General features: G+C 37.1%; 1 protein-coding gene across 5 annotated transcripts in view; it reads right to left on the bottom strand.

The window, feature by feature from the left end:
• Positions 1-939: 939 nt before the first annotated feature.
• HELZ (helicase with zinc finger) overlaps positions 940-21,473 on the bottom strand; it is a 93,215-nt gene continuing 72,681 nt past the window's right edge. For 4 of the 5 annotated variants that reach the window (XM_074847392.1, XM_074847393.1, XM_074847395.1 and 1 more), the window contains 10 exons: positions 21,209-21,413; positions 17,179-17,230; positions 16,159-16,352; positions 13,565-13,775; positions 12,988-13,064; positions 12,281-12,848; positions 11,669-11,909; positions 10,015-10,528; positions 6,874-7,126; positions 940-3,690 (listed from right to left, as the gene is read on the bottom strand). In XM_074847392.1, coding sequence (XP_074703493.1) covers positions 3,359-3,690; positions 6,874-7,126; positions 10,015-10,528; positions 11,669-11,909; positions 12,281-12,848; positions 12,988-13,064; positions 13,565-13,775; positions 16,159-16,352; positions 17,179-17,230; positions 21,209-21,413 — 2,647 coding nt within the window. In that variant the 3' untranslated portion in view covers positions 940-3,358. The remainder of the gene's footprint in view (positions 3,691-6,873; positions 7,127-10,014; positions 10,529-11,668; positions 11,910-12,280; positions 12,849-12,987; positions 13,065-13,564; positions 13,776-16,158; positions 16,353-17,178; positions 17,231-21,208; positions 21,414-21,473) is intronic. The other variant, XM_074847394.1, reaches the window with a different exon arrangement.

The following is a 21,473-nucleotide window of genomic DNA, read 5'->3' as shown; positions in this document are numbered from 1 at the left end:
CAAATAATTTTTTAAAAATCTTTCTCTCAATTCTTTATAAGTTCTTAACACCACACTGACAACCTCCCATGAGATAGCCAGATTTTTCTCATGAAAAACTGGAATTAAAGAGAATAAAACCAGAACTTAATATTAAATACAAGCTTTCTAAATTTAGATCAGAATGACCTTCTGATTTAAATTTTCCACAGACAACAATGCGGGTTCACTCCTGGACAAGGAGCATCGGATTTGGCACTAATTGTACTTTTAAGTGTGACATTTTAGCTATAAAAAAAGTCAAGGAGCCAAATATTTGGTGTATATGTCTAAGCCTCCATTCATTTCCTCTGCATTGAGACAACTTACACAAACCAAGAATCTAAACTCATCATTTTGAATTTTCACTGTAATTGCAACAGCTCCATATCTACAGTGCTGCCTGAGCCAGTGCCCACTGGAGTCATCTGTAAGGCTTAATTTGATTTTAATAAGAGTTCAATTAAAGCCCTAAAAGAGTTTACAATACAGTTTGGGGTTTTTTTAAACAGCTGTGACTTCAATAAACGTTGGATAATTTGCTCTAAAAACAAAAGATCCCACTTAGGGCTATATACTTGACATATAATGGCTAGACAAGACATTTCAAAATAAATAATCTTTTGGAAAAAAATGAATTCTAAGAAATGCAACTGATTTACGCTAAACATTTCCAAAGCTGATAGTCAGAAGATCTCTACCACACCACCCTCAAACTCCTGGGTGAGAGCACTTATGAAAACTTAGAATCAAAACCAGCAGGGATTTTCATAAAGTTATAAAAATGAAATTGCAAGTCAGAGAGAAAATGCTCCTTTATCCATAACATTTTCAGTGCAGATAAAATGCCAGTGTAAAACAGAATAAGATGTGGCGAGATGCAACCATCTCCCCCTTAACTAATTGACAGATAGCAGTAAATTAACAAGTGATGTTTATTAGTTTAATATTCAAATATGGTGAACAGAATCAAAAGACTGCTCCATATAAATGAGTGATTTTGAAACCCCTGAAATTACAATGCCAACTCGGCGAAGTGAAGTGCATTTGAACTCTACCTCTCCTCTGTCATAGTCTTGCACATCTCATCAAGAACTCTTCACAGACTACAACGTTCAGGCACACAGATTCTTCTCACAGAGCAGTGCCAGGCACTCCGTCGAGGAGAACTGGCGCAGCTCTGCTGAAATAAAAAGACTGAGGCTAACTTACACTGAGCACACGCCCGGCCCTTGCAAATTAATTTCCCATGGACCTATTTCTGCAGCCGTCAGCTCGGCAAAAACCCATTTAACACAGTAGTTTTGCTTGATTCAAGGTTGCAGAGTTTGGCCTCTACTCATTTTTGGGTCCTCTTGATTTGATGCCCTATGCTGAAGTGCTAAGCATAACTTGGCAGGGGCTTTCCCCTCCCCCAGCATCTTTAGTTTGGTATAGACATTAGGAAATAAATTAACGAGTTATGCATGCTTTTCTTTACAGCAAAAAGAAGGAAAAAGTTTTTCAGGTAAGTTTCTGAGTCAGAAACCAGCAAAGATTTATAATAAAAAATTTATATGCAAACCTCTGCGGTGTACTGAGTTTAAATCAACCCCATTACACAAAGACCCTTGCCTTAAAACATGAAGTCAAATGCAAAAAAAAAAAACCTGATTGTAACCAGAGCAAAAATCTGATTGAATACAGCAGCAGCCACTGCTCATTAGTAAGGTGTCCCATGGACAGCTGTAAAAATCTGAAATCACCCCCACACAGCTCTAAAATTTTAATTCTTGTATGTAATAAGTGGAGGAATACTGCAACTACACCCAGCTCAGTCCCTGTAAAATATTTCCCAGATTTGAAGTTATTTCAAGTGTAAAAGGAGGACTACTAATCTGGAGAAACTATACAAACACCCCTCTCTATCTCCCCAGCTGCAAAAGTATGAACAGTGTGCAAGACCAGAAATCTTTATGGACAAAATTTATCTTCTGAGTTTTCATTCATATTTGTTTCTTTAATTTTTAAATATCCCATAATTATGGGTTTTTTTCAGTTTGCATTCCTAAAGGGCCAGGTTTGTGGAGAACTTAGCAGAACTCATATAGATAAATAACCTGGTAATCATTCTCATCCCCAGAAGATTTAGATTAATTTGGATACAGCTTTGACAAACATTAAATCTCTTCTTTAATGATGTTCCTCAAACAAAACAGTTAGCAAAATATCTGAATTTCCTTGTATAATGTCACATTTTAATGTAAACATCAAATAATGTACCAAAAGTTTTACTGGAAAAAAAAAATTAAAGCGGCACAATTCTTTATACCACTGGAGAAGGGGGGAGGAAAAAGCCAGATTACAAACATTTACACATGCATAGTGGAAAAAAAATTAAACAAACAAACAAAAAAGTATTTTACTAAATTCACGCATTTTCTTTAAAATAGTTATTAAATCTACTAAGCACCAACATACCTAAAAATTTATTTTCAGCTTCATGATTCATTTAAAAAACCTATCAAATTAACTTTTCAAACAAGCTTATATTACTAGCTTGTCCAAAAATAAAATGTAGAGTTTTTTTGTTTTTTGTTAGGGTTTTTTTTTGGTTTTTTTTGTTTTTTTATTGTTTTTTTTAAAGTATACCAATACTTTTTATCTGAATGTTTCCAAACAATGGCATAGGTGTCTGCAAAGAATGCCTTTACTTTACCCTACAGTGGATGGAAAATACAATACCACATCATACAGAATCTAAAACTATAAAAGTCGGAGAATGCAGCATCCCTTCACAAAAAAGCTGATAAAACTGAAAGTATTTAGAAGATGCTGCACCTTTATTTAAAAAAAAAAAATTAAATGAATTTAAGCAGAAATAACATACATTTTTACATTAACTGGCCATTTCTGGTACAGAAACCCAGCAATAGTATGCTAATGTTATTGAATAAATGTAAATGCTACTTACAATCTCCTTAAATACAATTTAAACAAACTTTTTTTTTTCCTTTTTTTTCTTTTTTCTCTTTTTTTTTTCCTTTTTTAAAGTTGTACAAGTAACCTCTCAGCTGCTAGTTTAATGCAACATATCATTAACATTACACAAATTAAAAAATAACATGTGTGTGTTTTCCTACAGAAAAGCTTCCAAAAAAAACGACCCACATCAAAAAATGCAAAATAATGGAATATAATTAAAAAAAATTAGTTGCAAGTCTAGCAGCAAAGCAATTAAGTGAGGATATATTTACTAATATAAACAAAGGGAATATTTGCAACTACAGGTGAAGCCCCAACTATCTTAGATCTACTGACACAAATAAAAATTAAATTCTCTCTAAAAAAAATAATCTGATTATTTAAAATAGGAGTAAAAGCCATTGCTACCTGATGAACTACCTAGGCTAAGTTCCTGAAACAAAGACAAAGGGTCGCTATTCTTTTTTGTCTGCTCAGGAGGAGGTTTGGGCTTTGGTGGAGCCCGCAGAGCACTTGCGTAGGACATGACAGGCTTGCTCCCACCAGCGTTCTGCTGGCTGGTGCTGTTCGACTCGACGATCTGCTTGTTGGGCATGAGAGGTGGGAACTGGCCAAGATGCTGTAGCACGCTGTAGTTGAAGGAATTGGATAGCTGTATGTTCTCGGCCTTCAGGTGTTCCTCTGGGGGCTTGACCGTCTTCGGTGGAGCTGCAAAAGGAGCAACCAGAGTTTGTCTCAATGAACAGCTCTGACTTAGGAAATCTATCTATAGTAACCCCAAAGCAAGTACTGAGGGGGCAGTGGCATGACCTCTCCTGGTAACCTCGCCCCCCCCACCACCAATTTTCTGTGTTTAGTCACTCTGGGTCCTGGGAAATTTCTTAACAATAAGTTATCTACTTTCCTTTCCAACTACTGCATCTTGTATCATCCTTGTCAGCAATGCTGAGAAGACTGGCATTATTAAACATGTTCTTCACGTGCATGCACCTACAGAGTTCATAACACTGAACCTGCAATTCTGCACAGCTGGATTTCGCAGATGCACTGAAGGTAAGCTGCTTCAGAATGGGATATACTCTAATTTAAACACTTTATCCACTGAGACAGCACAAAGAATACTTCATTCTTCTTGCTTTAGAGCTTAATAGGCTAAAATTAAAATTTACAGCACCATATATAATTCATTCTCAAACAGCAATTCAGACTCCTGAATGCCAACCAATTAATTATTGATATTTTAGTCTGAATGCATTCCTGCTAATTGATATGTTCTTGCTCCACATTTAACAACTTCTGTAACTATCAGAAAAAATGGCGCTCTAAACCATAGGTATAAAACTGCTTTCAAGTGAATTTCCTGAATCCTAATGAGGAATCTTACTTTTGTCTGGAGAATTCTGCTGTCTTGCATAGCTAGAGAAATTGCACACTGAAATGGAGGTATACGTTCTATCTAAAATAGCCTAGGAGTTGAGCAACAGATATATTCTGTAGTTATTTCAATCTTTAAATGTATTATGTTATTTTTAAAGTGCACATACAAAAATGTGCCATCAAATTAGTACAAAAGTAGAAAAACAAAGTATAAAGTTTCTCACTGGAAAGGTCACACACAGGCTTTTGTTTTTGATGAAGTACTTAAAAAAAGAATCCAACCCATAGAAGAATGAAAAAACAGAGGTAAAACAGTTTTGCTAGGGTTGCTGTGACTCAAAAAAACCCCCTCAGAACACAAGCAAAAAAACCTCCCCAAAATAACCATAGCACTCAGACAGAGAAGACAAGAGAAGACAAGCAGGGCCAGAGGTGAAAGCTATGTTCAGTAGTCTAACAGAAGAAAAAATATGAAATAAACATCTTGAATAAGAACTTAAATAATTTCCTTTCTACCAACAGAAAAAGCAATGCAAATCAAGGTCTCAAATTTCAATTTTGGAAAGTGCCTGTATATAACAACACTGAGCAATTCACAGCAGCTCTCCTTGCACTCAATAAATCCACGCTGATAGAACCGAGTACTCGTGCCGTGGCCATTTCTGATGTAGAGGAAATCTAAGTCCTTGAACGGTCTGGTGTCATGATCGCTCACTCCCAGGCAATGAATACAGGCACAGGACTAGTTCACAGCATCTCATTCTCATGGATTTTTATTTCATGGATAAAAATCAATAGTAACCAGAAACACTGAAGTTATTGGTCGTTAACCCTTAGCACTATAAAACACATTTGGGCTTTAAATACGATCATCACAGCCAGTGAGCTGTAAACGCAGAAGAGCACAGCAGCCATAAAAATGGAGATTTGTTTGCATGAATGATTAGATGCAGGGCAATGTTGCATATACATTTATTTACAAAACAGAAACCATGCTTAACTACAATAAAAAAATATTTTCATAGCAAATGCAGACACTAGTCAAAACTTGCCCCTTTTGTTTAGGATTTATTATTTGACAGCAAATGTATAGATATGGTACTTCCTACACACACATATTTCCTCTGAGGATTTTACTCAAACACATGTTCTCAACCTTTACATTAAAGCAAGGAAATGTGGTATCAGCTGATCCCAACATAATCTTGCTAGGGTTCCTGAACTCCTATTAGATAATCACAGAGCCTAGAGAGCAACTTCAGAGATGGATGCCACATAATATCATGCATTCAGCTCCTTGATTTTCAGTAAAAATATAAATAGATTGAAGGAGGGGCCCTGAACTTGAAGCTTTGAATTTACCACTAAAGATGCTGCCATAAATATGGTTTTGTAAAATAACATTTTCACACTTTGGAAATAAAAATGCACATTAGGAACTTAACTCTTGAATGCTGTCACTAATATAAACAGCTTATTTTCATTCAGTCTAACACTGCATGTTTCTGCTTCACAATTACTATACTCTGAAATACAAGAAGTTTATAAAATTTGACCAAAAGCAATTAGATCTTTTAAGGGCAATAAAACCAGCTTCTAAATAATTTTTCATGTTATTAAGCGTTTTTAATATTCACACTGAAATATTGTTCATATTTTTATTACTATTTTTTTAACTATAGTTTGAGATCCTTAAAGCAAAATCATAGAAAAAAAAAACTGTACTATCCTGGCAATTTTGATATTTTTAAATGTTTGTGAAAAACAAGAACAGAAGAATAGCTACACTGCTCCAACGCTCTACTTGCAGATTTTTTTTAATCACTGAAAAGTTAATTTAGTTTCTCTCTCCTAAATCAATCAGCACTGCCACTACCACCAGGGAAGCCAGGTTCCAGTGTGATTCTTCCACAGTGAGAGTTGAAACTTCATCACCACTTTGATGAAGTAGCTGCATTTACTAGGAAATATACTGCGATTAACTAATCCAATTTACATCGTTTCTCCCCCAGACTATAATATCAATAAGAAATATCATTGATTCTGGAAACAAATAATCTATCTTGCAAATAAATTCCACCAGTTACCTTAGCTCCTTTTAACTCAGTTGCACTTGAAACCACTGTAAGAGAGTATGTGGGTTTACTACAACTTTTGTGAGAAGACTAAGAAGCAGTATTGGTTTTTTGTCAATGAAGAATACTCAACAGTATTCTTCTTTAGACATCAGCAACGTACCAGTTAACAAGATAGCAAATGAAAACAGGATTACTCTAAGCAAAACTTTAACTACTAAAACAATGAATACTTAAAAAAATCTCTGCTTTAATTAGTTTTAGGATTTGAAGAGATGGCAGAAAACATTTTGTGAAAAGGGAAAAAAAAAAAAACTAAAACAAAACAAAACACCCCCCCAACCAACCCTTTCATTTAGACTTGCTCACTCCAGCCTAAATAGGCTACTTAATGGAGCAGAGAGAGAAGCAGAGAAGCAAAGACCAAGTCTGCACCTACCTAACAACTCCCGGGGTGGAACTGCTCTGTTGGCTCCGTTGCATGGAATGTTTGGGTATGGGGCAGATGAGGAGGAGTTTACCCACAACTCAGGTGGTGAGTAGTTGAAAGATGACTGGTTACTGTGGTCCTGAAGCTCTTTACACTGACCAAGACTGTCTTGAGGAGTGCTTAATTCTTCAGAACAAGCCTGGACTGAACTAGAGGAAATTCTTCTTTGGTACAACGGCCTGCCTGGTCCTCTTGGTTCATACTGTGAACAAAAAAAACAAAACAATAAAAGGCCTTTTGCTCCTTTTATTAACTGCATGTATCAAATACCATTTTTTGCATCCAATTTTTTTCCCTGCAATGTCTTACGAAGTAAAAAAAAAAAAAGTCCTTTGTATTTAGAAAAAAAATCTAATACATTTCAAGTTATGTGTTGTATATTGCGGTCACTGCTAATGTATTTTAACCATACAAAACAGACATAGAATTTTAAAGGAAGTGCAAAGAGTGTCAACTGAGATTTCTTAATTCTTATCAACCTTTACATCTCACACTCCTACACATGGGAGATGTATCACATAGTGAGGAGGAAGATACCCAGCATTTAACAAATGAAGCAAAGAAAGCACAGAAACATACAAGAGCAAATGTTCAATTACAATGTAGAGAGGAAAAAAAATGGTTTTTTAGTTTCCAAAAGACAAATGAGTGACTTGTATAGCATGATTTGGGGAAGCATGACACATTTGTATACTAGATTTTGTGTATGTACACACAAAACAAATGCTCTGGAGAAGTGTGTGCCCTCAGAAGAAATAATGCAGAGAATTTTATCTGAAACCCCAGAAACTACTTGCTTCCATAAATCCTGTAGATGAAAATGGCAGGAGCACCATTAATTAATGTGTTGGCTTCAAGAGTTCAGATTTAAGGACACTCTAAACTTTCTTAAAATTCAAAGCAAGTCTGTTGTATTACAGTTTATTTTTAAAAATAAACACAGTATTTGCTCCCTTCCGCACTGTACTAACAAGAGCACATATAACAGAAAAGTCACAAAAGTAAATCTATACTTGGTAAAGGGAACAAGTAAACATCCTAATGAAATGTCATTTAAAAAATAGCTAAATAAACATCACATAACTTGGTTGCAATTCCCCAATGTTGTTGTTATATCATCCACAAAAAATAGATGGGGAAAAAAGAGTGCATGAAAGAAAACTGTAATATCTCACTATAGCCACCACACTATTATGATATAGCAAGGGAACAGCACTTAGATATCCTGTCACTCTACTCTCTTGAGGGTATCCTTCCACACCAAATAAACAAAATTTGGAAGTTACTGCCCGAATCATACCCAAAAAGTATACTCTCTATTGAATTTAACAGGCAATTTTGGTAAGCAGTCAGGAAGTTATTAAAGTTCTGGACACTTGCAAGTACAGGACCAGACAGAGTAAGTGAAGTATTCCCTTTGATATGCAATTCAAATCTGGTTTGACTAAACACATGCAAAAGCTATCAAGTATCAAGTCAGTGAACACTTTTATAAATAGTGATTGAGAAAACAGTTAGTAAGGATACCAAAAGTCATCACATCTCCCCTGACACCTGCCTTATATGAGGGATCTCTGTTAAAAATATACCTAAAACTGCATTTTGATTTCTTTGTGTATTCAGTTCTACCTACCAGCTGAACTAGTAGTCTAGGAAACTTTACAAGCAAGTCTGTCTTGTAACCCTTTTACTGCATTTGGCATTTCTGTCATGTATTTTGAAAGGAAGAAGAAATAAGAACTAAAATGAATTTGCACTAATTATGTAAAAGCTCACTCTACTTGTCTTCAGATAGCAGGAGCTGTCACAAACTCTATAGGAATATTTATTAGTTTATTACTGCTGAAAAGCCATTGTTCCTATGTGCCACTGTACTGAAGACATTAACTGTTGTCACAAAGTATTAGATCTTATACAAGGTGGTATGGCTTAGTGGGCTGAGACACAGAATTTCTGAATGTCTGTAAAAATCAAACCTTACTACAGCTCTACCCGGGCCTGAGGACTCCATTAACTTCTCTGAATCTGTGTAAGGCAGAAATTTGTAAAGTGCACTGGAATTCAATTTCAGTTATTTTGCTCAGGCACATAAACTAAGTATTTTCTATTTTCAAGTCAAAAGACAATTAAATATGTATTATGTGGGATAGCGATGAGCAGGGATACCCCCACAGTTTCTGCAAAAACTTGACAAAAATGCATCACAGAACAAGCCACTTTATGTTCAAATATTGGATTACATACAGTCAGTGCAAGATTATCCCATAATATTAATTCTGACATGCCTGGAATACAACCTGGCTCCAGCATACTCCATGTCTACATATCATACGCTCTTTAGCACTCTGGATTCCAACAGGGATTAAAAAACCCTGTTCAGAACATGACCTGCCCTAGCTGTATGTGCTTGCATAGTCTGCATCCCATAACACAGACCCTTCACACAGACCCTTCGAGCCCAGAACACAAAAAGATCGAGAGGGATAGAGCCAGCTCTGGTGTGGCAGGGTTTGTGCTGGACCCAGATTCTCGCAGCACAGCTGGATCTCTCTGCACTGATTTCCAACACTCCGAACCCCCAAAATACACAGGAGGGCTTTGCACAGAATTTCCTCAGGCTAGGTGAGATTTATTAAAGCAGGTTTTGTACCATGTTGAAACAACTGTACTGCTCTGGTTTCAAGTTCATATGAAAAGTAACCATATATTCACAGTTTCGTGCTGAGCCAACTGGGTGGCTTATTCAAGCTGACTTTCCAGAGAGTTATTGCATGAGTTTTCACCCGGGGTGTGGTTAATTTGCACTCCAGATAAATGACACGCAGGTAACAGAGCAATGAGTGCAAGAAAACTCTGAGTAACATTCAAAAAGCCAAGACCTCCTGTTTAGCAGAGGAAATGTTATACCTGCAGTGATGAGAACCACGAATATGCACAGGGTGAACAGAGAAGACAGAGAAAATTTCTACCTCACAGAAATTCCCAGGGTGAGCTTTTAATACGTGAGGTATTTTGCATTCATAACCACTTCAAAATATAATTTGATATTAAAATGACACGACAATGGCATGCACAGACAAAAACGCCTACCTCTTCTAAGCTGTGGAGCGAAGAAGCAGATACTGCTCGAGATGCGAGCGGATGAAATGGCTCCTGACCAACTGCATGCTGATGATTCTGTATTTGTATAAAAGGGTTTTGTTGTGACCTATGGGGCAATGGAGGTATACCATAATGAAAGCCCTGCCCCATAAGGTGATTCTGCTGTAGGTTAGCATAAGTCCACGATCCATCAGGTTGCAGGTATTTCAAGGGAGATGGGGTTATATGTTCAGATGGCATTGAGAAAGGGGGATTGTATATTTGGGGTAAATGCTGCTGAAATGCTGGGTTACTGGGTATTTCAATGTCTCTGTTGTTTTCAGTGAAGTTAGGAAAGTGAGCACTGTGGTTAGAGTTGCAGGAAGGAGAAGGGAGTGCTGGTGGGCTTCTGGGCTGAACTTGTCTGTATTGCAACAGTCTTGACTGAGGGGGTGGCATTTCAGCTAAGTCCCGACTTTCACTTTGATCACGGTGTGACAGTTCTCTGAGCAAATCCTGGAATCTGTATTGACAGAATAGATGTATCAAGAAAAAGAAAAAATGTTTTGCTGAAATCCCACTCTTTTTGAGGTGAAGAAAACTCAAAGCACACAACACTGAATTTAAATATACTCATCTTTGCGCTTACTGACCCTAACTTCAAAGGATATGACTGTAAGCAATCAGAAATCTAGGCACAAGAGGATTAACTGGATGAAATACCTACCTGAATCATCTCAAAGTTTTAATAACTCTTGAGATTTCCTTGACAGTCAGAAGAATCAATTTTTTGTTATCTCTTAAGAGACAACTAAGGTAAGGATTTCCTGCTTTACTATACAAAGTAAAAAACTTCACATAGTTAAAGAAAATTTTAACCCCTTAAAAGGCAAAAACCAGAACAATCAGGGATTCCCCTCATTTACACAATATACTTCCAAACTTCTTCAAACGGTCAAGAATATTCAATTCAGCACTTCACAAAGTCAGATAAGAGAGCACTTAGATGCTTTACCATGGCTATAACAAACCAGATGGAAAATAAAGCATAGTGGGAGATGACAGTAAACAGAGGCAATTTAAAAATCCAGCCTTTACAATATACATGATTAAAGCTGATGATCACTGGAACCATTTTTATGTTTATGTTCAACAGCTTCTTTTCTTGCCCCCTAATGCTCCATTCTCAAATATAAGCATTTTTTTTTTCATCTGCTTTAAAAGCAAAGTATTTTTGAAAAGGAAGAAAAGTTTAGGTTTCATTGGGGAGGGGTCGGTTTGTTTCTTTCCAAGCACACAAATCTGAGACTGCTAATTCAATTTGAAGAATTTACAACTTAAATAGACCTTAACTACACTCAGACGCCTCTTTTATAAACAGAAGGTTGTTACTCTCTATCCATTCCTTATTCCATTAATATAGCACTGAAAAGCTCCATAAAAGTATTTTTTCCATGACAGCTTTACTACCCAATATACTAACAAAATAAAGCATAACACATAATAAAAGTATAGTTGTAAGTCAGCCTGCCAACTATTTTAACCTTCATAATAACAGCAGCAAAAAGCAATACTTTCAGTGTCTTGCACTTGATCACAGTGTTACAGATAGGTGCCCACTGCTCAATTTTATACAAGCTCTGATGACTCAGTAAACAAATACCTTGAATATGTTGCCTCTGTTTCATCTTCTGTATTACTGGCAAGTTTCCAGTTTGCCCTAACTTGCTGCTGTTGATGCAATCCAATTGGTTGCTGAGGAAGATGTGGTAGATGAGGATGGTGATGGTGTTGATATGGAATAGTGCCTTGACTGAGATAGGCATTATGTTCATTCCATTGCTGTAACCTGGCTTGTTGTTGCTGCCTTATTGTTTCCAAAGCTACATTTCCATGCATACGATCTATAAAAATAGTTTCAAAAAAAAAATTTATCTAATGCCCCTTTTTAAAGATCTTTGTCAGAAAAAAAAAAAATTATACTTTTTACACAGTATATTCCAGGGCCTATTATACACTAACTGCATTGCAGTGTATAACCTGGTTCTTTAAATCATATGGAAAATCATATAAACATGAAATCTTCTAATAAAGTGCTGAATATTCAAACATGCCTCAAGCAGCAAATTATGCTCAATGACATTACTTATGGAAACTAACCCAACAATGACCCAATTCAGAGCGATATGCCTGAAAAGGTAAATACCTCCTTCATTTTCACTTCAATGTAGTTATAATTGCACACTCTGAATTTAAATAAAGAAAAGTCACCTACCTAAAGTGTCCCCTAAAGGCATTCCTGATGGATTCTCTTCAATGAAGTTGTTCAAGTGAGTTGGCAGAACAGGGTTGTGCTGTGCAATAGGCCTCAAAGGATTATTGACTTCTTGTAACATAGGTGGGGGGTGTTGTTCTGAAATCACAGCATCTACAGCAGGAGAATGTGGTCGGTGGGGAATTGGATTATTAAAAAAAGATTGGCTGGGGCCTGCCTGATAAGCAGGGGAAAGCTGCGAAGGTTGTGGAGGCTGCTGATTCAAATGATTATGCTGCTGAACTACCTGGCTTTGCTGGGGTGGCATTTGGTTTTGCTGTTCAGGCAAATGATTTTGTTGTTGACTTAAAAGGTTTTGCTGCTGTTGCAGAGGATATGGCTGCCTTGGTATCTGTGACAGGTGCTGGAAGTGACGATTGGGAACTGCATACTGTGAGTGGGGTGGGGTGAGATGTAGATTCAGCTGCCTGGGGTTAAGATTATCTTTGCGATGAAATTTAGCATTAGGATAACCAACACTGGAACGTGACTCTGGGCTTCTATTCTGAGAATTTGCTTCTAAGTCAACCTAGAAAAAGAGAATGAAAAACTCTGAAAATTCACATAAAAAACCCAAACAAAAACACGTCAGTAATGAATAAATTCATTAAAAGAGAGAATATTAAAAACCAAAACAAACCCCACAAACCCAAACCAGACAAACCCACCTGCTTGGATTCTAGAGGTTTCTTCTCAGGTGTTCGAATTTTACTGATTTCAGGTCCAGCAGTGTTTTCACTTTTACCTAAAAACATTTACGAAATTAATGTTTCAATTAAACAATTATTTTGGGGGTTTTTTCCTCCCCAGATAAAGGAAAATTTAGACATATTAGTATAGCATTTACAGCATACATACACTTTCAACATATATATCTAATTCAGCCAAATAACACTTTTCCTTTAATCGCTGCACTTTGTTCATTAATCATCACTAAGTAGTTCTTCAAACTTAATTGCAAATAACATCAGCAGTAATTACCACTGGACTGCAGAACAGAGACAGACCAATTATACCCTCAACAGACACACCCCCCGACTTTGATTACTTCCTCCTCTGAATCTCACAATATCTTAGTTATTCTATTTGTTATGGGAAATCACAGGTTATCTCCCCAAATCTGTAGATCCCTCAATGACACTTAAAAGAGAGAAAGAACAAAAGAAATCCTTTCCACAATATCCTGTTTAAAGTACAAACTCCCTCAAAACAAAGCCAATTTGCAATGGAATTTCAACTACTAACCATTTCGACTTTGTTCATGTTGCTCCTTGTCTTGATGCTGAAGCTGCTGCTGTTGTCCTATGCTAACGGGTGAATGATGTCCCAGGCCATAAGGGATAGGAGACCCACGCCCATGTGCCTGTAACAGGTTCATATTATATGCCATAGCTGCTTGATGAGTAATGATTCGAGGGTCAACTGCAAACCTACCCTGATACCCCGTCCATGGTACCTACATAATTTACCAAAAAAAACAAAAAAAAAGACGCAATCTGTTAAGGTACGTTAAAGGAAGTAAAGTAGTAAGCAGACTCACATTCCATCAGTAATAATCAGTTTTCCATACATCAGATGACCTAATGCACAACTACAGGCGGTGCTGGAAAGGGAGAGCGGTAAGGGCAGGCCTAGCAGCAATGGCAAAGAGCAAAGATTTTGGAGGACTACCCTGGGCAAAAATTTTTGTATCAAAACCCATTCTTGTTTCAGTGGTTTCAAAATTCTGAGAGGAAAGACTGATGGACAAATTGTATTTTAATAAACTTTATATTAATCTCTTCTCTCAATAAATAGACGTGGGTGAGGTGCAAGACAATAAAAAGCCCTTTCCCCTGGTAGTTGAAAAGAGACATTAGGCTATGTCACAGGGAGGAAACAGAGAGAGAAGCCTTGAACCTGAGGAATTCTTTATAGTCCTTTTACCACCCAGTGCTGTAATCTTGTAACACAGAACGAGCAGGCATACCATACCTCTGCACCCACCAGACACCTAGTGAAGTTAACAGGACTATTGGTAGAATCAAAGACTATCCATTTGTTAAGAATGACAGGGCCACTCCAAAGTGTCTATGCTACATAACACATGTATTGCAGATCATCTTCCTAAATATTTGAAGTAAAATCTACCTCCTGAAAGCATGTAAAAAGAGTCAGGAATTTTTAGAAGATTTTAAATTTTATTCCTGAAAGGAACGCAAAGGAAGACAGCTCTGGATCAAATTAGTCCAATCTCGCCCTGTAGGGAATTTATTAAAAGGAGGAAAATGTATGAGTAAGAGGAGAGTGCAGGGAAAGTAATCATCAACACTCAGGCTGACAAAGCATACTTTACTGATGCCAGCAGACAACTTCTACATGTTTTTACCTTGGATATGGAAACTGCCTCAAACAAAGCAAAGAGATCACTTTATCTTACACGAACATAAACACATTTTACTTCAGTCCCTACTTGTTTTAAGTGTAACAACTTTCATGCAATTCTTCTTTTAAATTAGTATTTGCCCTTGAAATGTGCACTTTGAACTTTAGCTTTAGGCTACTATTGCATCTGTACAATCACAAATCAGCTTCTTTTCAAAAGCAGCTGTCTCATTAGTACCTCAGTCTTCCCACTTAATTATTTAAAAAATCCATCCTCAGGGAAGGTGAGCTCAAAATACTTATTTTTAATATATTTCTTTTGATTGGAAATACACAAAAATATATTAACCTTGGAACAATGAGACAGAACTTTTTAAATTATCTTGGTTTGATATTAATATAATGTGAGCAAGCATGACAAAGATACAGCTGCTGGCCTTCTCATTGCATTTAAATTTATCCATCAAATGCAGGTTTCTAGCAAGCTAGGAAAATGGAAAATTTCTTGACCTAGGAAAGAAAACCAATCTATAGCTGCTAGCTGATCTAAGACATACAACTGAAAACAGAGTTCCTGCAGCAAGTCCCCTATACAGCATCCATAACCTAAATTACAACAGAGGACTCGTAACTATTAAAAAACCAAATTAATTGTATGCCAACATTTAGCATTATTAATAGTATTAAACACATCTGCACGTCTGGGTTCCATGTCCTTCCCACAGTCTTCAGGAATCATGTGCAACACATACACGTTACTCCACAGCATCACTTCTGCAGCCTTTCCTCCCCATTTTCCTCCTGGAATATGTGACTGTGAAGGTTAGAAATAAAGCAGAGTCTGCTTCTTTAATTTGTGTAAATTTTGGTGGGATAGTTTTACTTGTAATGCAAAATTCCATACATAAATGTAGCCTAACAGACCTGATTAGGGATCTTCATTGTGTTCTCAAATGCCATTAAGGAGAGGGATTGGAGAGGAAACTGGTTCACTATGAGGTTCTGGAAGGGGAAAACATCCCATTATGCTTATTTTTCTTATCACTTCACTTCAGACACCTTGCACTGCAGACATCCGAAGCTGGTAATTTAAACTGTATGAAGCCGATAAACAAGCTCCGTCTGAATCGCCTATGTCTCTCCAATGATTAAGAACTGAACTAGGCAATTAATTCAGATGCAGGTATCTCAAGTCAGATGAGACAGATTCCACTGGTGTGCCTAAACGCAGAGCTGAGAAAATACACCAAATTACGTGAACATGAAATTGCTTTTAGGCTGCCCAGAGTTATTTGTGGGAGCAACATTTTAAGTCTTCATTTTCTGGTGGCCCTCTGCACAGCCACTCCTAAAGCCAGCTAAGCCCACATATTTGAAGTGCTGAAAAAGCTTGCAAAATATTCACTGATTTTGCCATTCATTGTTTTACATACAACAATTGAGGGAGGAAAAAAAAACAGAAAATGAATTCTTACAGGCAAAGGCACAGACATGACCATATTTCCTCCATATACAGCAGGTACATAGAGAATACTTGTCCCAGTGTGTGGATCTATCCTTTGAACAGGACTTGGAGATTTCCCCAGATTGGGGTGAGGTCCCAGAGGAGGAGGGGGAGGAGTATATGCTCGGATAGGATTTCCGATTAGAACAGAAGGATTGGGCTGAACTGAAAAGAAAAAAATATATATATATATACACACATACAAAAAAAGAAGATATATACACAAAAAGAATATGAAGATGACTATCTTTCTTTTTTCATCCTAATAGCATCTATCTTTATAAAGCATGTGTGCAACTCCCTAACAGCATAGGTCTGATACACTGAGAGAAAGCATTAATCAAATCCTGTATCCCATTTCAAAAATTCGAAGAGGCAGAAAATACCAGTTGAGATACAGAGAAACAGGTACCTCGTAACTGCATTAATGAAAGAACGTCCCAAACCAATTAAATATGCTGACAGTCAGAGTAGCTGTTAAATACTGCATCAAAAACTAGAATCTTCCTACTTTCTTTAGCAGGGAAGACAAGCTTTAAATTAATGCTTTTTCAAATTAATAACAAAGTTATTAAGCTGTTGCATGCTACCTTGCAAAAGAATTATCAGTAATATCTGGATATATGACAGCAAAATTTAAGTTCAAAGTACATGATAAAGCACTGCATGCAATATAGCATCCTAACTCTTTTAGTGCAAATGCACTGGTACAGTATTTTATATTATGAATTTCAAACACAGTCAATTCTAAGAGGCCAACAACTATGCTGTGTTAAGGCTTTAAAGCCAGTGTGCACAACACCTATAAAGGGATAACCTTGGAAATACCTAATGTCCACTTAACAGTCTATAATCTGTTCCCCAAATACACACAAGTAGTAAACAGAGAAGAGACCAGATACTCAATTTACGTCGAATTACTATCAACTTTGCTGAAGCCAAATCAGTGTGAGCTCAGAGGAACTCCTTCACTAAGAGCAGAGATACTTACCGATTCCATCAGGTGGGAAATGGTCGTTCTGGGTATGGTGATGGACCTTGCCCTTTAAAGGGAAAAACAACAGTAGTAATGCTTTGCATTCTTACATAAACCAAAGCTTTTTATTTCAAAGTGAACGTTGTAATTAAATACAAAATAGAGTTTAAAAGAAGCTAGCCCAACATTTTATTCTTATGCTTTCAACTGTCCAGTTCCACCACCTGACTATGAATTCATGAAGTTGGACATTAAATACCACTTAATTCAATTAACCAGGGGGTCATTACCAGTCCCTCTGGGGATACTCTCTCTCAAGGCCTGTTTTCAGATGCAAGGAGAGTGACAACAAGCCACTTTGAGTTCCCCTTCTCTCAATTTTATTTCCTGCAGTCTCACTTCTTTCAGGAGCAGCACCCAGTACTAACGTAACCCTCAGTATTCCTCTTCCATGGCAGCCGTGGAAGCATTATCCATCTTCTTCTCCAGGTTTCAGCTCAAGAACCTTGGAGACAAAGTAGCTGCCACCAGTTTTACTCAGCTGCTCACCCAGCCTCATCAGACACTGCATCCCTACCCCATCTCAGGTATCTGCTTCTGGACTTTGGCCCCGTAGTGACTGCTCCCCCAAAAGTACGATACAGTAGAGTCAAGAACCAGAGTACCCTGGGGAAACTGTTTTTCCTTGGTGAATTGTACATTAAAAAAGGAGGTTAACAGAAATGAATTTTCCCTCCCACACGCTCATGAGTTTATGCCATAAATGAACTAGTTAATATTCATAAACTTGAGCACATATTCAACTGTCGGTATGCTCTTAAGTCTTTTGCAGGATAGGAATACTTTATTTAATCTGGACCTAAGTACATTCACAAATTTAAAATAAATCTAAAAACCCTTTGATGCTGCAAAACTTTTCTTGCCCAGGAGATAAGTCTAGGCAGTTTTCCAGCAGTCTGAGCAAATTAGTCAGGGTACAAAGACAGGTTGTTTGACAATGTTGACTCATGCATAAACCAGATTAAAGAACTGGTCTCTGAATTTCCCTTGTTTTAAAAATTAATTATTGAAAAATAAAATAATAATTGCTTTTCCTTGCAGTACTTAGATAAAAGAAACCTGTTTATTCACTAAAGAGAGCAAGATTCAATCTTAAAATGTGGAGGAGCTACGTGCCTTAATCACTCATGGTTACTACAAGGCATTTCTACATCTGTTACGCTGTCAGTTAGCGTCAAGCTGTACAGGCAGAAGTCTAACAAATCTCTGTTCTACCTACCATACTTGTATTTTATAGGTGCCATATTTTAAAAACTGAAATAGCAAATAATTACATCAATTCCTAAGAATAGCTGTCCTGTTGAACAGGAGCTTCAGCATGTAATGGTATCAGATTAGTAAATATAAGTCAACTGGGGCCATTTCTAAACTGGGGAAAGGATGAGCTGGCTTTCTTTTGTCTTTTAATAGTTTTGATGGATTAATGACTTTATAATAGTCTATTATTAACTCAACTGTTATCATTTCTCAAAGATTTCCACATCAAGGTTCATTTCCCTACCCATCTGCAAAATACCTAAACCTACAACTTAACTGATGGCGATTGAGAGCACTGGAGCACAGATACACTCAGTTTCTGCTAAAAACTTGCTCCACTTGCAGAGTATTAAAATCCACATTACATAAAGGCACTTCGGGGAAACTCAGACCAACATTTAGGTGACTTCAGGCAGTTAGCAGCCTTGTCACTCCCAGGATTCCCCTTTAGTCAACAGACAGGAGAGAGTATTCTCCAGAGACTTAATGAGACCTGTGGTCCTCACTGACTGTATAAAACGTCTAGGATGATGATGCATCCCAATTAAGTGCCTGAATCCAGGCCAAAAAGCTGGAGCACAGGCAGTCAACGGGAGGTAGGCAGAGTTGTAAAATTCAGAGCCTAATTTACTGTACGCTAACTACCCTGCGGGAAGCTCCTACTTCTGAAAACTCTCTGTTTCTGCATCATCACCTTTAATAAAGGCTGTGCCTACCCAACACTGCTGTTCCTTCCACGCTTTCACCATCCCCAGCCAAGCCACAGAAACACAGGTGGAGGCAGATGCCCTCACAGACAGGGCTGCCATGAAGCACAGCAGCCCACAGCTTTAGCTGTTTGCTTCTCAGACACAGGTCAGAAACTTTTTTCTTCTTTAGAAAATAAACAGCAAAGAGTTTTTTAATGTCCTTACATAAATCCAAGAGCAATTCTGCTGAGTAAGAAGGTGCCTTTTCTACAAAATCATGAAAAACAAGCTCTGAACTGCACAGATGTCCATAAACTCACCACAAAACACTGTATCAAAGGCTGTTCTCATTTTTTCTCTACAAAATAAAAAAATCTTTTAATGTTAAATATTGTACTTAGGAGTCTAAAATAAGCAAAGTTAACCATCTGCTTTTAAAACCTGAGCAAAGGGAAATGTCTCACGTATCACAGCCATTTTCTCTGTGTGTTTGAGTATTACCTGCTTGCTTTACTTCTGTTACTGCACATGCTAGCTGCCAATTGTTTTCAGAGGGAAGAGATCTTGTTATAATTATGATATAGGTGGTTAAAACACTTCAGCTCTTAAGCTGAAAATACAGTGCTGGCAGTTTGAAAGTGTCTCTTCTGATTTCTACAGCACAAGTGCTTAGTTTACTAACAAACTGGAAGAAAAATAAACAGAACAGTGTATTCACAAAACTCTCCCTTCCCCCAATCGCCCCCCCCCTTTTTTTTAATGTACTATTCCTGCATTTTCAAATACTTTTCTTTCATTTAGGAAACAAAAAATATTAATAGTGATGTTCTATTATTAAAGAAAAGGCACTCAAGGCTGAAGCACTCATGAAAAATGAGAGTGCAGCAATGACTTTTTAAAGGCAATAATTTTTTAATTTATGGTTTTCTGTAAGCCTAGTGTTTTGACACATGACTAGATGCTTTAGAAATCTGGTGTTTGTTTCAGAAAGTAATGCATCTTGAAGAAGAAACCAAATGTTCTCACTTACAAACTCTCTTTTGGGAAGGACTGCCAAAAGGAAGGCTTTCCTTTTTGTACTGTTAAAGCTAAAAAACCTGTTGTAAAAATTTCATTTAAATGATACAGCCTGCAACAAAAATGCAAAGCTATGGAAAATACGTACGTTTCTTCCCTCTTGCACAACAGAATTCATCACAAAGCTGACAACCTGCATTTTAGTTGCATCTCTAAACACAATTTAATTAAATTATAACTCAAATTATTTTGAAATAAACTATAAAGAACTGTTAAAATAGAATTACTAATATATCATCCCCCAAAAAAGCTCCAAAACTTAGTGTTATTCTTTATCATCCTAGAGGAAGCTCTGTATTTTAATCACGTCTTTACCTGCTTTTATAAAAACAGCTGATAAAATTACTGCTGAGTGGTAATTTCATCTTTCTGCCCTCTTGATGCTAATGAAATCTGGTCTTCTGAAGGACATTATCAGTGAGGTAATCTAGGTGATGTACTGTTTTACAGCATATTTTTAATTAAATCAAACAATTATCTTACATAACATATTGGCTATTATTTTGTTGTTTCCTTATACTCCTTGCCACTGTCTATATTAACCTGTTGTTTCTCCGGCTACAGACAGAGCACAAGCTGCTTGGGATAGGGATTGCCTCTTGTTCAGAGGGTTTCATCTGGCTCATCTAAATACTGAGGCCAAAATCCATCGCTGAAGTTCATCAGAGTCATTACAACATAGTCAATGAACCTGCCAGTATGACCCAAGGTATACATTTTAGTAAGGAAATAAGGCTTGGGCAACCTCAAGCTATACTGCTAACTACTGTATTATAATACAAGTCTAGAGTTTTCACTTGAAAATGCTGAGGATCCCTCTGGAATTTGCATTCATATCTGATTGCACTGATGCAATTTTAAAACAAACAGCTTGTTCCATAAGCCTTTTATGTCATTTCTCAAAAGGCACTTCCAGATTCACTTCCACTTTCTGACAAAATTCATCATGAGTAAAACTTTACCTTTGGTGGTGACTGCTGCTGTTTGGTGGTATTTGCTGAATGCTGATGCCGAAGAGCTCGGGGGATAAACTCAGGAGCCAGTGGGTTCAACACATAAGTTTTCTTTAACTCCAAAGCTTCCAACTGAGCTTTGATCTGTTCAAATGTGATACCATGGAGACTTTCATTCTCATGACATAGGGCAATAAACCTTTCCCAAAATTTCCTATGGAAACAATTTTTAGAAACAATAAAAAGGAGTAAGACTTGATGGCGATTGTTAAAA

The sequence above is a fragment of the Strix aluco genome, chromosome 21, assembly GCF_031877795.1.
Source record: "Strix aluco isolate bStrAlu1 chromosome 21, bStrAlu1.hap1, whole genome shotgun sequence".
Taxonomy (NCBI): Eukaryota; Metazoa; Chordata; class Aves; order Strigiformes; family Strigidae; genus Strix; species Strix aluco.
This window is presented reverse-complemented; position numbering and strand designations above follow the sequence as displayed.